This window comes from Strigops habroptila, chromosome 1 (assembly GCF_004027225.2).
Source record: "Strigops habroptila isolate Jane chromosome 1, bStrHab1.2.pri, whole genome shotgun sequence".
In the NCBI taxonomy this organism is placed as follows: Eukaryota; Metazoa; Chordata; class Aves; order Psittaciformes; family Psittacidae; genus Strigops; species Strigops habroptila.
Window position 1 is genome coordinate 112,425,664 of NC_044277.2, and position 16,444 is coordinate 112,442,107.

The 16,444-nt window shown below is 40.4% G+C and overlaps 1 protein-coding gene across 3 annotated transcripts in view; it reads left to right on the forward strand.

Annotated features, from left to right (window-relative positions):
- Positions 1-8,356: 8,356 nt before the first annotated feature.
- The window catches only part of KIF5B (kinesin family member 5B), a 34,418-nt gene continuing 26,330 nt past the window's right edge, over positions 8,357-16,444 (forward strand). For 2 of the 3 annotated variants that reach the window (XM_030504154.1, XM_030504164.1), the window contains exon 1: positions 8,363-8,719. In XM_030504154.1, the coding sequence (XP_030360014.1) occupies positions 8,594-8,719 (126 nt within the window). In that variant the 5' untranslated portion in view covers positions 8,363-8,593. Of the gene's footprint in view, positions 8,720-16,444 lie in introns of all 3 variants that reach the window. The other variant, XM_030504173.1, reaches the window with a different exon arrangement.

A 16,444-nucleotide genomic window follows, 5' to 3' on the forward strand; every position in this document is an offset into this window, starting at 1 on the left:
TTCACAGCTGTAACCACGGAAGGAAGCATTCTCTGCCAGGAATGATGATACTATTGTTTCTGAAAGAGGTACAATCAGAATACAATTATTTAAGAGGCATGGAAATCACAAAGGCAATTTCAGTTTCACTGTTCTATTTTTTCTCTTTATTTCTGGCAATGCTTTATAATGTTCTCCAAAAAATTAGGAAAACAACAAGGTTGTTTATGTCTAGTGAAGAAGAACTACTTAGAAGTACTGCAGGCAAAAAGATTAATAGCTTTGAAGATTAATCCTTGTCTTCTTAATAAAGGAAATAAAAAGAGTTTCAGAAATTGTTCTCACTGGTCTTTTGTCCTTGCCCACATTATTTACCATTTTGGTAGGCATCACGACAGAAATATTTCTTCCAGACGATTTGACAGCTGGAGTGATGCAGTAGAAAGTATTGTCATAACTCTGGGAGAAAAACTGTATCCTGACATCAGTACCAGAGAAAAGAGGACATGAGAGCCATGAGCACTGGCAAGGAGAGATAAACAAACAGCGACAAGGTCATAGAAATCATGGAATGCAAAAACAATGATCTTTAATACTGTGAAGGTACTTAAGGAAGAGTTAATTAAACATAATCAAAGCAAGGAGCAAGGGAGGTTATATTAGTAGCTATACTTTTTTTGAACTGCTTGAGATGCCTGCTGGACATTGGGAAAGCAACCAATGTACTAGGGAATACCATTAGAATGCTGGATAGATAGGGCAAGGCTATATAAAAGCTGAAAACTGACCACCTGCACGAATGAATATGGATGTGACGGAAGTTTACTTAGGATCACAAAAGTTCTTTAGATGTTGCCAGAAAGTGATTAGTACCTGTCTCATCCCTTACCTGATTTTCTTTTCTTTACTCAGCCACTCCTTAGTGTGCTAAATCAGCACTTTAGCACCAAAGCTTCTGAATAACTACCAAGAACTGCTGCTTTCCCACATAGTAACTCTATGCCGTAAGATCTGGCAAACATCCAGAGTAAAAAAACAAAGACAGACTTTTACTAAATGTCTCAAAGAGCTGATGAAACCTCTGTACTGTACCCAGTGTAGTAAATGAGCTTGATGAAAATGTGACTCTGAGCAGACAGAGAAAACGGTATGAATTGCACTATGACAAATACATGTGCATGCATGCACACCTCCCCCCCCCACTCCTTCCACTTAGGGCAGCTCTCCAGCTAATGAAGACTCCCTAAGTTTTCTGTATGCAAGGCACACATCCATTTATGGGAAGAGCAGAAATCAGGATGGTGAGTCTGTGTGAGGTCAGCAGGAACTTAATATTAAAGGTTGATTTTGAAGCACAGTTGTCCCACCCTCTCACTCCCCATGAGTGGTTTGTTTACCATTTCCAGAGAAATTTCTTCACCATGCAACACGACAAAGTAATTTCAAACTGGGCTCTGAAGGTCAGCTCTGTTCTGCACATCTCATGTGCTGTCACCAACAATAAATGTCATATTTTAGATTATTTTCTTGATAAAAGAACTAGAAAACGGTTTGAATTCCTCTCCTTCAGCATTATTTCTGCAGAGCTTATAAAGTAGAGAGTCATTAAATATATTTTGCCAATAGATTTCAGACATGATTTTGAGTATAAGCACATTTCAAATTTGCTGAGTGAAATGCTGTGTATGGTCATCTTTCTAAACAGAATGGCACTTGAAAAATAAATATGGATTGTACAATCACTTTGTGTGTGTGTGGTGACTTAAAACCACCATTTCCTTCAACAGCCATAGACCTTGATGTTTTCTGATGTGTGAACTAGACAAAAAGATGCAGCCAGGTATAATCTTTTGAAACTGTACCAGTGGGAGGCAAACCCCATACATCTGCAGCTGATTCTGCCTTTACTTTTCATTGGCTGATAGAAGCGTGACAACCTTGGCCAGTTAGCCGCAAGAATTAATAAACAAGAAGGAAGGCAAGATGCTAGCTCTGCTCAAGCCAGCTTTTAAGGTCTTTCCCTACGAAATCCACTAGACCTTGCCAAATACTAATACTTTTGAGCTCTAGCTTTTGAAGAAACATATGAAAAGATGGGATTTGGGGGGGGAAAAACCAAACCAAAGCAAAAAACCAACACCAAAAACCAAAAAACCAAACCAAAACAGAAAGACCCAGGGATTTGTTCCTCTACACCCAAGATGGGGCATTGTATATGATTTCTGATACCCTTATAGCCAGCTACATGAGACCACTGGAGACACTGTGATGGGCTTTAAAGTACACAAGATATATGACACTAATGTATTTTGATAGATAATATATATCATACAGATACATGATCATTATACATATCTTGAAATTTCCTTATCATTCAACCCACTTTCTGTTCTCTCCTTTCTCTGAGTCTTGGGTCTGAAGGAAGACAAATAAGCTATGATCTAACCTGGATTATATTAGAGTGGTGGGTTTTGGCACATAAAAGCACTTAGATTAATAAAGCAAGGTGATCTATACATCATATCAATGAGGAGTTGTGATTGACACTTTAAAGAATGCACAATCTTTAGATCTATTATTGATTGTAATGTTCTCAATGTAACTTATTTCCCCCAATTTTTTTTCTACCATTTACAAGTGAAGAAATAAGCACGGCTATATTTTCGAATGTAAATCTCTTATCCACATTTTTGCTACTTCCAGGCAAGGTTACTGGCTACTCTCTTTCAGAAGAGCAATCCTGCAGTGAAGAGGAAAATAAAATCAAAAGCAAATGGAAGAAAAAGAGAAAGCAACTCTAAAATGGGGACAAAGGAAAACATTACATTCTGAATCACTGGTGTTGCATAGTTAAGGCTGACTTCCATTCTGTTCTTCAGGTCTCTGCTTCGTATGAAATCTTAGTTGCACCACCAGCTAAGTATGTGGCAGAATGATCATCTCAGAAGGATTTCTTGTCATTTCTGGAGGCAACCTAAGATGCAAAGTAATTATGTTCGTAGCCATTGGTGGCTTGAAATCAGGCTCTTGTGAGATCACGTCTCCTATCAAAACCATATCTTTACGGCTGGATCAGCCAAGAACAATTTTGTGTCCTTTTCAAACATTTGGATGGTAATTTTTGCAAAGCTTGCCCAGTGCATAATTTTTTCATCTTAAAAAAAAAAAACAAACGACAAACCCAAAACCTGGGAATTTCTCTATATTACAGTATCCTGCCATCAATTTTGTTCTGCAGCACCTGAGCTAACTCTTTTCTGGAGTACCTCAGTTACCACACAGACACCCTCTCGTGCTTGCACTTCAGGTCCATTGCTCCTGCCCCTTTCACTAAGAAAACATATGGTAGCTGTAGGGTGGAATCTCTCTCTGTGTGCAAAGCTCCACCTGCTTTACTGAAGGCCTCCACATCTGCTTGCTGACAGTGGAAAGTGAGAACTTAGATCCCATTCTTGATGCTGAAGGAGCTCCTGCAGCAACCGCAGACTTCTGCCTGGTTCTTCTATGTCCCCAAACTTGGCTCCTCCACTTTGTCTCTTCTATTCCGATTACTTTTCTTGATTCCTTCTGTGAATAAAGCATCTTCCTTCTTTTTGAATTCAAGAAAGTCATGCTCCCTGCCTTCAGCTCCAGCTCCCAGATCAAACAGAATGCAAGAGGAAAGCCTGCTAAGCCCCTGTTGCCTAGACATGGAGCAAGTTCATTTGTTCAGTGACTCGTATATACACATTAGTCACAGGCAGTAGCTGTGATGGGATGGAGCAAGTCTAAAGAAAATGCTCATATGAGTTTTTTTCCCCAAGGTCAGTCTTGAGTAGTTTTAGATAGTAAAAATCAGAGCCTTGATTCCCAGGGTTTCCCCACCCAATTTTGATCCTTAGGTTCTTTACTATAACTCCCACATGAGTTTCAAGAGTTTTCCTTCAGCAACAACGGCAAACAATGCATGTCTAGTCTCACTCTTCAAGAGACCTAAACTATTTTGCCACAACTATTAAAAAATCATTTCAGCCAGGCACCCAGGAAGCTAAGATGCAACCCAGTGATGAATTTAGTATGGGTTATAAACAATGAAAAGCACCTGAGAATAGGGGTTTATGATGGATGTTTCAGACAACAGATGCCAGATGTTTTTAATGGTTAAAAATACAAACAAGGTCCAAAAGTGTTCCTTCTTCAAAGAGAATTCAGAGTCAATGCTTCAGGTAGTGAGCTGACAAAATCTTTGCATGAATTTGCACAAATTAGCCAAAATAAACATCTAAAATGTGATAATATTCCCAGAGCTTTCTTTTGCTTTTAGTAAGTCCAACACTATAAGAAATAACGTGATCTTGGTGATTAGCAAGAAACAAGGTTTTTCTGGGTTTTACTGATTTCCAGTTAAAAAGTAAAAGTAATACTGATTTTCAGAATTATTCATAATTTTTGTTAAGAAGAAGTTAATGTGTATCAGCAGAGGCATCCTCAAAGTATGTTTTCATCCTTCTACTTCACATAAAAGCCTAAACTTGATTGGCATATGAGGTACATTCCCCATCAGACTGTTTGCTGAAGTGAAAAGAAGCTTTAGAATTCTGTAACTGAATGAGAGCTTCAGACAACCAAGTTGGACTCCAGTAGTATCTCAGGCCACTAGACTCCAACCACCAAACAGCTAATCTCAATCATTTAGTTACTGAGTTCCTCAAGTGAGTTGACCAGATGCAGTCTGTTGGTAAAGACTTTAAAATGTATCTGATTAAGCTGTCTGAACATAAAATTCTGTTACTTTTAATTATGCTTTTCCAGTGTCAGGCTATGATGCTAGACTTCATAAATCATCCTAATAGCCTTTACTTACAGAGTGTGTGACAAGCCGCGAAGAGTTTTGTTTGAGGTACCGTACACCATATCTGGCAGATTAATCACTCTTTTGTCCTATAAATCGACTTGCAAATTCGGAATAAATTTGACCCAGAATGCACCCTAAATTCTCAGAAGCCATCTGCTATATTTTCCCAGCACACTGCAAATTAAAATGAGAAGAGCACTTGTGTTTGCATTAGGAACACCAAATGTCAACAAGTACTGTCGAGTGATGAATTTCAGAACTTAATTCTTTATAGGGCAGCAGGAAGCAGCTTTAATTTGCTTCTCCACAAACACCTGTTTTAAAGATTTATTCAAATATGTAATATTGTTTCAAGACCAAATCAAGATCTCTTTAACTCTGCTGGAACAATTCTGATGGTTCATTACATCATTATCCAGATATAGCTTCACTGTAAGGCTCAGGTTTGCCAGTTTGCTTAACACGCGTTTATTGCTGGGAAAGACTGGAGATCTAAAGGAGCTGTAAATCATAAAAGAATTTCTAGAGGTTTATTGCATAGGTCACAAATGGGAAGAAACATGGTTAGCGAACTAACGAACACAAATTTGGTAGATAAATCACTTCTAGTAAAACACATGGATCTTTATTGAGAAACTTTAGCAAACATATTTGTCTGATAAAGAAAACGTATTTGATTTATACGGTCATACTAAGCTTAAACACCAAACAGAAACATTCACTTTTTATGACAACTGATATATCATTTTTTCTCACTACATTACTTTCAACACTCTTTTACCCTACATTACAAAAAATGCATGCTACAGACATTACATAGCAATATATAAGACAGTAAATACATTCCCAGTTGGCAAGGAGCCTTCTTTAACTGCAACGAAACAGGAAACTTACCAGGATGTTTGGTGTCCATGCCATTTTCCAGAAGGTGACACCACATCCTCAAGAGTGCCATTTTGACATATGTTAGCGCCAGCAGAGATAACATACTGCCCTCTTTGAGCACACTGTATCGTTGTGTCAGACTTTAAGTAGGTCATGTGAAAAAATAGCTGCTATTTTGAACAGCAGATCAGAGAAGAGAAACTTCATGACAGAACCTCTGAAACGGATGTGAGAGCATGTATGTTCAGTTCAGCAGCGCTCGTTTAGCATGGCCTCCCCCAGCCAGTACGAGAGATACCATCAGCCAGTTCTCCTATGAGTTCGTGCAGAGCCAAGAGCTTTGAAGGGCGCAGTTTCTTCTACATTGCTCACACATGCTGACATTTTCTGTTTCAACATAGTTGAAATGAGTAATTACCTACTCATGTGTCTGTGTTGTCTTTGTGGAGTGCTTGACATTTGAAACATTGAACAGGTAAGCAAGCCCAAGCATCTTTTTTCTTGAGAATCATGTCATTAAGACGTTTATTCCTCTACTGAGTTGTTCTTACATTGGGTACTGTATGTCAGCAAATGTAGCTAATGATACATCCCTCTGCTTTGATTAATCAGAACTAGGAGCTCCTGAAGTACACTGGGTAAAGGATGTCTCAGCACCTGAACGTGTACTTCTGGGAGTAATAATCATGAAGTTGTTCATTTTGTACCAAACATTTCTTTTTCCTCATGTGTAAAAGCAAATTAATTGAAAAAGTAGGAAATAATTTACACATCTTTCATAAAACTAATAACCTATCATAGGAAATCTGTGAGGATCCAAATCCAGCAGCTGTATATGAACATCCCTAGCCACCAGCTTGCGAATAATCCCGGAAATAGTTCTTAGGTGCACTAATATATCCTGCTGACTGTGATACAAATAATTTCTAAAACAGCAAACAATAAAAATATGCTTTCAGACACTTAGAAGCTAATAACAATTATGTTTAAAACATTTTATTGGAAACACAAACAGAGCTGTAGACAGATGTCTATGTATACGATATCCTAGATGTTGTGGACTGGCACTGCACCTTCTGCAGACTGAGTATGATTCTTGGCTTTACCAGACAGCTATTTCCACATGTACTGATAGGTGGGGAGGTGTAATTGGTGCTGCCTTGGATAAGACAGCACAGTGCTGCTGAATTTTTAATCACAGCGGAAAACCAAACATGTTACAACATGAACTCAATTGAGAACACTTAGCTCACCTCATAAGATACACGAAGCACAAAAATATTTTTCCTATTACTGTGTGAAAAGAAGCTGCAGATGAAACTAGATTAGGTAATACTCAGTCGTGGAGTAGTTTGAAGCAGTGTTAACCTCACACCCCTATCCTAAGTGAACACATTGAAATGTGTTTCATTTCAATGAAATGAAACTAAGAAGGCTTTGGAAAATGGAGAATGCCTGATTTCAGATGGGCCCTGTTAAAATTCACAATCTTTCCCCCCTTTTTTAATGAAAAGGACAGTACTTTTAAGTGAAGGACATTGCTATTCTGAGTCATTCTGGCCCACTAAAATTCACTGATTAAAGAGAAAGGCTCCTTCTTTATTTTTTTCCTTCAAGGCTATTTGAAAGATTTCCAGTACAAATCACGATTTCTGTCAGGAAGCAGACTTAGCCAAGCTGTCAGTTTGTACTTTGTCCCAGTTTGAAAGTTCAAACCTGGATGCAGGAGGTACAGTTGTAAACACCTGATCATGACTCTTGAGAATCCCTGCTGTTATCTGATGTTTTTTGTCTAGGTAAGAGTCCATTAGTTTTGATTGCCCAGAATTCGAATCCCCTGTAATAAACAAAACTTGAAATAAACTCAGCTTAAAAACAAACAAACAAACAACTGTGCAGACTCTTTATTTAGACGGGGATGAGAAGGTGATGAGAGGACCTGTCACCGAGCTGACACCAAAAGCTGTGACCTGGAATGCTCCTAACCCCCTTGCCCAAAGAACGCTGCCTGCTTCCCAAGTATGTGAGACAAGGTTCGCGGGCACTGTAGGAAATACTGGCACTTTCCTGATGCCTGTGAACACCTCATGAAGTGAGGAAAAGAAACCCAACAAAACACTAAACAACAACCAAAACGAATAGCAGAAGTTTCTATCTCAATCGTCCGCTTTAAGCCTTTACTTCACAGCCGGCCTCTCCGTTCCCAGACGCGCTTACAAACCCGGGCTCTAACCGGGCCCGCGCAGCTGGCGACAGGCCCGTGTCGCGACCCCCGCCCGCACCAAGGCCGGCGAGCTCCAGGTCCCGCCGCCCCAGACCGCTGCCGCCGGCCTGAGGCGGGAGTTCCCCCCGCCCCATCTGGGATACAGCGGTGCCCGCCCGCTCCCCCTGAGGCGGCTGGGCGAGGTTTCACCGCTGCTCGCAGCACCGCAGCCGCCGACCCGCCCCGCTCCAGCAGAAAGGAAGCGGAGTACGCGCCGGTCCGGCGGCAAGCAGCCCGGGGAACCCCCCCACCCCTCCCCGGCACCTCCCGCTGCCCCGGGAAGCCCCGCCCCTGGGAAGCCCCGCGCCTGCGCCCTGCAGCCCCGGTGGGAGCCGGGCCGGGGGCGGGGCTGGGCGCTGCAGCGGGTGACGTCACCCTCTGCCCCGCCGCCGGCGCCGCCTCTGCCCGGCGAGAGGGGGCTGGGACTTGCCGGCGCCGCCATGGCTGCCATATTGGGGAGGAAGTGAGAGCGGGAGGCGGCGGCCAGGAAGGAGCCCTTCCCTTGTCCCTTCTGCCTTGGCGGACGCAGGCTTCCCGGCAACGGCGGTTTGCGAGACCCCCGGAGCGGGCGGTGTACAGGCGGCAGCTGGCGGTGGCGGAGCTGAGCGCGCCGGAGGCGGCGTTGGCCTAAGATGGCGGACCCGGCGGAGTGTAACATCAAAGTGATGTGTCGCTTCAGGCCCCTCAACGAGTCCGAAGTGACCCGTGGCGACAAGTACATCGCCAAGTTTCAGGGCGAAGACACCGTCGTCATCGCGGTGAGGGGCCGCCCAGGCCGGGAAAGGCGGGGGAAGCGCGGGGGGGAGGGGGTGTCAGGGGTCGGCGGGGTCAGATACCGCGGGGATGGGCGCGGTGTGAGGCGGGAGGGCAGGGCTGAGGCGATCGGGAGCGCCCGCGGGCGGGGACGCCTCGGGAAGGGGGGTGGCCTTTTCTTGGGGGGGCTGAGGGGGAAGGGGAGGAGGGCAGGCAGAGCTGTGGATGGGGCCGGCCAGCCTGGATCGGGCAAAGAGCAGGGAGCTGGTGGGGGCAGAGGTCCCCGGGCGATAGGCTTTGAGTTGTGGGGCTTGTCGGAGGTTGCAGATTGGGAAACCTCTGACAAAGGCTCTAGCGAACGGCTTGCGACTTGAGGCGAAGCGTGAGGTTTCGTTGCCGAGCCCGAGCCACAGGGCACGCTTCAGTGTGCCCGCAGAAAACGCGTGTATTACGAGGTGGAGAATAACAGCCGAGTCCTGCAGTGTGTCCCCCGGCTGGGCTGTCCCTGGTGTTGGCGATGAGGGGTTTGACCGCCTAAATACGTGCCTAAATAGGAAAATGGGGCTACTATCGAAGTAATTGCCTACAGAGAGTTTTTTGGGAAGAAAATGCAAAACTGCAGTGCAGGCTTCAGTTCAATGGTGCTTGTGATCTGTAAATCAGTCTTAGGCTAATAACTTTTTTTTCAGTCAGAATAAACAGTCCCTTTGGCTTATTACATGTCTGTATATGTATTTTAACCGAAGTCACCTTGCAAAGTATGAGGCCTATTACAAAACAATCTGGATGTTACAGGGGATAGGATAATCCTTTCCTTTTTGTTCAGTGTGTCATATTTAGCTACAAAGTGGAGCTGGAATATAAAATTACAGTAGTTTATGGCCTGGTTTGGTCGGTATTGTACAAACACACTTTATTCCCAGTGTTTGTTTTATTCTTGCTGACTTCTAATTTGTGTTTTAATATAAATACTTCTCTGTCTAGGGTCAGTGGTGGTTCTGCATTGCTGAAAGTAACTTAAATGTCAGTTATCCGTCTTCAAATTTTGTTTTTTATATTGTTTCTTGAGGCTTACCAGTAAGAGCTTTTTCACACAGTATCTGAAGTTGAGGTGATTTAATAAAGTACTTTTTTTTTTAGTATGAGTTATTAAATACTAGTGCTCTAGTCAGTTAATATTCAGCTGAATTTCTCAATAAAATATGGAATTCCGTTAGTCTGGAGCTACAGGAATGATAGCATGCTTGCGAAATGAGGTAATTTGGGTTTATTTCATCTGGCAAGTTAGTATCTTGGAGTACATCTCTTCTTCCTGAGGTTGTACAGGTAAACTCCTCAGAGTAAGGAACCAAATCTGGAACATGGAAAATTTAACCAGAACAAATGATCTCACTTCCATCAGTGAATACCCATTCATTATGATGGTGCGTATTCTGTTTCAAATCCACAGTTAAGTTTAGAAACCTTGATGTGTTTGCACTTTTTACAAACATTACATTGTTTAAATACTCGTTAAGTACATTTAAAAATATCTAAAATGTAAATTGGGCTGAGGTGGTACTGTGTCTAAATAGAACAGTCAGATGGCATGCTCCTGTGAGAGCGTGGGGGGGGCTTTATGCTTGGGGTTAATATTTAGCGTTACAACTGTACTTGGGTGTTTTCTGCATTGATAAAAATGACAGCAAAAAGTCCTTCAGGGTCCTAGGTCCAGGACTTATTGTGTCTGACTTTTGGGAAAATGCCCCCAGAAATTACATTGGGTAGCAGTGGCAGTAGTTGTGTTCTGTTTCACAAAATCTTAACAAAGGATTGACATTCTGTGATCTTTGTTTTTATAATGATGGGTATATGACTAGATCAAGGTTCTCAACATTATGAATTGATTCTCTAAAACTGTTGAAACAATTATTTTAACTTGATTGGTGGGTTTTTCTGTTGGTGGTTTTAGGGTTTTTTGGTTGTTTCCCCCCCCCCCCCCTTTTTGTTTTTAACAAGCTGAGTTTTTACAAAGTTGTGGACCTTCCAGCCTGAGGCTGTAGCCAGCCACCTCCTGTGTTTGTGTGTGTGTGTCTGTGTTGTAGAATTGTCCGAGGGAGGATAGGAGCAGAAACAGCCCTTCTCATGAGACAGTTTCTAAAAACATTCCCCAATAAGCTGTGTGTTTGGTTTCTTTCAGCTTTTTGATTTCTGCCTTTACTGCTACAATATCATATTGGCTGCCTGTTGAACAGTAATTGAGCCACTTCTTTTTTTTTTTTTTTTTTTTTATAGCTGTTTCCCTCAGCTTCCTGGAGGACTCACACCCTCTCTGTGTGCCCGGATCTGTGCTGAAACAGTGAAGGCGTCTTTAATAATGCTTGGGAGTTGCCTGTAATGGTAGAGAGGAGGTGAAAACTGGGAGAGGGTGGAAGCAGGGCTTGTACCAGACTGCAGATTTGACTCCTCTGTGGAGGAGGGTGGGAAGGGAAGTCAGTGACTGTAACCAAACCCTCCTCCTTCCTTGACTCCCCTGTCATCTCTAAGCTATCTATCCTCCCTTCTTTTCCTACCTCCTGTGTAGGAGGAGTCACTGACATGATTGTCTTTCTGGACAAGTGAGTTGTTTTGATTTGTGTTAGATAAAATACTGGTTTTAATTGTAGCTAGTATGTAACAGCAATTCAAGGGGACGTATGGTGCTCCTCTCTTTTAAAGAGCAGACTCTGAAAATGTATTGTCCTTCCACAGGACAAAACTTTTTTAACTTGTAAAGAGCTTTTAAATTATTAATTAAAGGTAGCTTCTTTCCAGTTTAATATTTTATTTTTTCCCTAATGGTTCTTCCTGTTAATTAAAAAGAAGGGATTTACTAAAACAGATAATAGGATGACTTGTTATGAGTACATGGCTTTTATGTTAAACATTATAAATGTACCTATTTACAAAAATTGGTAGCAATTTGCTCATGGGTTTCAGGCTTTTGAGAAAGAATGAAACAGGAAGGAATAGCAAGCTTATAATGTATATACATATATGTATCCTTTATTCTTTTCAGATATGAACCTGCTTGCAATTGAGTAGCTTTATAGTTCTGCATAACATCTCTATACTTCTTTCTTAAAAATATTTCTATACCTAATCTTGCTCATCTTAAAACTGTCCAAAAGATGAGGTAGATTACTGAATACAGTGGCACTCAAAGCCTCTAGACTGAACCCTAAACTGAACAGTACTGTCAAATGTCTGAAGTGGTGAGATGTTACAGGCATTCACACAAATGGGCAGTATTCCTCTGTTATCCAAATCTTTCTAGTAGTGATCATAGTATATTCCTTTATTTCTATGACTTTTAAGAGAAAATCATGCCTACCTGTCTGTATTTTCATATCGGTTTAGAGTACTATTTTTTTTTTTTTATATGTAGGTGTAACCCCTGTGATCCTGGAAACAGCTTGAGACATTTAGCTTTCTTTTTCATTACCTTTTAAATTAGATAGTAAATGAATGCAAGGGTAGGTTGAAGTTACATTAGAAGCAGGTTAATGAAGATCACTTGCTCTTAATGCAGCTTTTGGCAGCAAGTTATTGGGAAGGAAAATGTAATTCACGTGTGTTGCTGATAGAAAGGCTGTGCTGGCCTGTATGAATGCAAGAAGCAAGGTACACTCTTAAGACAACTTTTGGCATTATTTGCTAGTGAAGGAAAGCACTTTTTAAATTAGAAACACGCAGAGGGAAATGCTTCATGGCTACAGTGCGATTTTAAACATGCATCAAAAATAGCAATCTGCAGCTGAAACAATAGCATTCATTCAGTGTTACTCTGATTTATATTTTTTTACTTCATTCCATGAAATGATAGGTAATAGAGACATTTTACAGGTGATACTGATACAATGATTTAACAGAAAGCAGCTATTCTAGCTTACAGTAGTGTGTAAAGGGAGAACTGTACTCCTTGACTGCTGTGCCACTTACTTAAAAACACCTTGGTCATATTTGGTTTTTGTCTGATATTCAATGACAATTTTTGTGCCAGTAGTGCTTGCTTTTCTCTTTATTAGAAACTTTAGGAAGTAAGTAAAACTGGCTGAAACTCTTGTTCCAAAATTCCTCTCTTGTTTTGATGCTGGAAATTGAGTTTCTAGTCACAGTTTTTTGGTTTTGTTTTTTATAAAATTGCGTGGTTAGTCTTTCCGTAACAGTAAATAATGCTGTAAAAGTTGATACTTGAGTTGCAGTATTTGCACAGAAAAATAGGGCAGAAGGAGCTGAGATTCACTACCTGTTCTGCATTGGCTGCAGTTTTGTATGCATAGAGATAGGACAAGAAGCAAATCCATTTTCGTTATCCTAAAAATAAAATACTTATTTGGAGGAGTGCCTTTTCACTCATTCACAATGTTGGGCTCCGTTAGGTGTGTCAAAGCAGCAATACCTTAGCTTACTAATAGGAAGAACTGAGTCAAGTATTTGATGTAATAATTTCCAGAGATTATTCGGTGTGCAGTTTTTCTTTTAATGTATTTTGTGCCAATAGGAAGAATGTTTTGTAAGAAAAATGCAGAACTTCAGGGGAAGATAAGCTCAGTACTTATTACTTCAACCTCTCACCAACAATAAGCTAACTTGGACGGTATAACACTGTTATAACTGTCCATTCTAGCAATAAATAGTAAAGAACATCTGGCTATGTTGTGGTAGGAAAATACGCTACTGATTTTTCAAATAAATTTTCATTAGTGCCTTTGCTGCAGATACTAATGCATAAAAAATAAGGTGAATGCAGGTAATGTTACAAATAACCAATTCTGTAGTTTATAGAAACTTAGAACAGGAAGATAAATAAATAAATAATTTCTGTGGAGATAACCTTAAGTGTTTCTGGGCTTCTGAGGTAGGATTTCAGTCTGGTTTTGATCACAGATTTTTGTGTAGAAATCATTGAAGGAAGGTACTGTACAAAGCCTAACTTTTATGAAAAAACTCATGCATGCTCCAATTCTTGTATAATTTGGATTGAGCATCCTTTTATATAAGGATAACTGGTAACTAGTCTTCAAGTTAACTGCAGCACTGTGTTCTTGAACATAAACACTTCATTAAGATTCAGTTTTAACTACTGAGAAATCATGTTGGCAGATGTCCTTTTTTGAGGGCTGTGAGAGTCCTTGCAGTTTTTGCTATGGGATCACATCCCTTCAGTACAAGCAACTGTAGGAGCTGAATTTGTCTTGCAGTTGGTTACTGTCTCCGCAAGGAGCAAATGTAAATGTTGAATTCTCTCTATTCAGAGAAAGGCAGAGGCTCTGCTTGTTCGTTTGATATTTTGTGTTGCTTACGTCATGTATGTTAAATTGTCACCAAATCTTAATTGTTATTAAGATTTGAGCAACACTTGCAGAAAACTTCTGGAGTGTGTTAAAGCAGCATCATGGTAGTGATAGTGTTGCTACCACTGTTATGGACACCGTATAGTAATGTTACTTGGACCTTTTGTGTTTTCAGTTCATAGTATCTGATTGTTTACTACTTGGGGAAGAAAAGGCATCTGGTATAGAAAAAATATCTGATGCTTTAATCTTTCTTGATTAATCTCTTAAAAGTAATGAGGAGGCTTTCTAGGGCAGGGTAGTCTGTGTAATACTGTTTTAGCTTTGTTTACAGGAGAAAGTAGACTGTAAAGAGAAGTGATAAGACATAGATGTCTTATGTCAGACATGTCAAAGATGAGAAGCCATGCTGAGTGGGAGTAACTTGTATTCCTAAAACATAATTATCCTGGGACCTGCTTGGCTAAACCTACTTGATTAGATACTGATTCAGTGATGATAGAGCAGGGACATGCCTCTAATGTGGGTTTTCATAGGTGTGATAAATGAACTGTGACCTGGGAGAGGAAGGAGATACATAATTGGGTTTTTGAGTGCTTTGAAATTGTATTGTGGCTTCATCTACAAGGTATAATAACAAAGGCATGTAAACAAATATTGTACTTTCCACCTGCAAAGGATGGGGAAGTGACAACTGGTGTAAACATGACCCCTCTAAGGATTCATTGGCCAGAATTACTAAATTTTGTAGATATGTTGATAGCAATTGTTAGCTTGAGGGTAATTGGAATTTGTCATGTGCCTAGCTGCTTTCGCTGTATAAATAAACAAGATCAATTAAAGGCATTACTATATGAGTGAAGTCCTTGCAGCTTGGTTTTCTGTTCTTACTAGTCCAGGGTATTCTTCATACGTGCTATTCTTTATATTAACATTTTGGAAAAAAGAAAAAAAGAGTATTCTTTATATTAACATTTTGTAAATATATGGGATACTGTAATTTGGCTCTCTTCTCTCATGAAGACATTTAAATGGTGATTAGCAAGTAGATAGTCTAAAAGTATTCTGTGTTTATGGATTATTCTCAAATGAGTAAATGATTTTCCTTTAACACAGATAAAGAAGAAAAGTTCAATTTGGTCAACCTTTGCTTGGCAGAAATAAAAGAAACCGAACCCCCAACCCTCTAAACACTGTTTCATAATTTAGAGGAGGAAAGGTTTTTCAGAACCTGCTGCAAATACCTGCAGATTGCAGGTTGGCCGAAGGCTGGGGCAGGTTGGGTCTACAGTTCTTTCCAAACTCCTGTACCAGAAACTAGGCGTGAATGGTTGATTTATTTATTAAATTGGATTTCTTAGAAGTAAATAAAAAAAAAAAATGCTATTTGGCATCAGAAATATTCTGTAGTAATATATAAATACAAAACAATGTGTGTATATATATGCACACATTCAAGCACACACATCATGCAAAATAATGTGTGTGTTTTAATTTACTTTTCTGTTGGGAACAGCGAAGATCTGATCTGTTGATCTGTGAGAAATAGTGAGTGTTGTTAACATTTGCTGCATAGACTGTCAGAAGATCGTATCCAGGAACTTTCCCTAATTCTTCCAAAATCAATTAAATTGGAATAATTGTCATCTGAAACAGTAAGTCTTGCAAGTATAAGCACACAGACTGCTAATGCTGCACAGATGGTTTGCTGTGACGTTGGACACTTGTTTTTCTTGCTTTCTTTTTCCAATGTGTCATGGTAAATATGATCCTCCAAAATGGCATTATTTCAGTGCATATAAATATGCACTTGAGCATGAAGCAGATCTGGTTAATGTTTAGTGATGTAGAAGAGTTGCAGTGTGTAGCATAGCTGATTGGTATTTGTGAAGTTGGAGGCTTTTTGGAACTCCAGCTGCTAGTGAGAAAGAAAATGTATAGCTAGTGTTATCTTTTCTAGAGTCACCTTTTTATGTAACATGTTTTCAGTCTTCATTTTCTTACCTCAGGGTTACTTGAACTTGTTTGTCTCCTGGTGTGTGTAATGGCTTCAATTCTACCTGTAGAACATACGAATTTGAGGTGTATTTGAAGCTAACATGAGTAATCAAGGTGGCTTGTGATTTCCCTGCTGTGAAACAAGCATTCTGACAATCTTCAGCACCTTAGGGATAGTTTCTGCCTACTGAGTCTTGTGGTTTCTTGAGTGTATTTACACAGTGAATGCTGTAATTATTTTTTCCAGGAGGGAGCTCATCCACCTGAATTCAAGCCCTCTCAGCAGATAGATATGTGTTGAACCTAAAAAGCTTTGTTCTGTGTTACACTAGATGTTATTAAAAGCCAAATGGAAGGTCAGGCTGGGGAAGGGAATGTCGTGGGTGGATGAAAGATGGAAGCTATACTTGCTTCTTT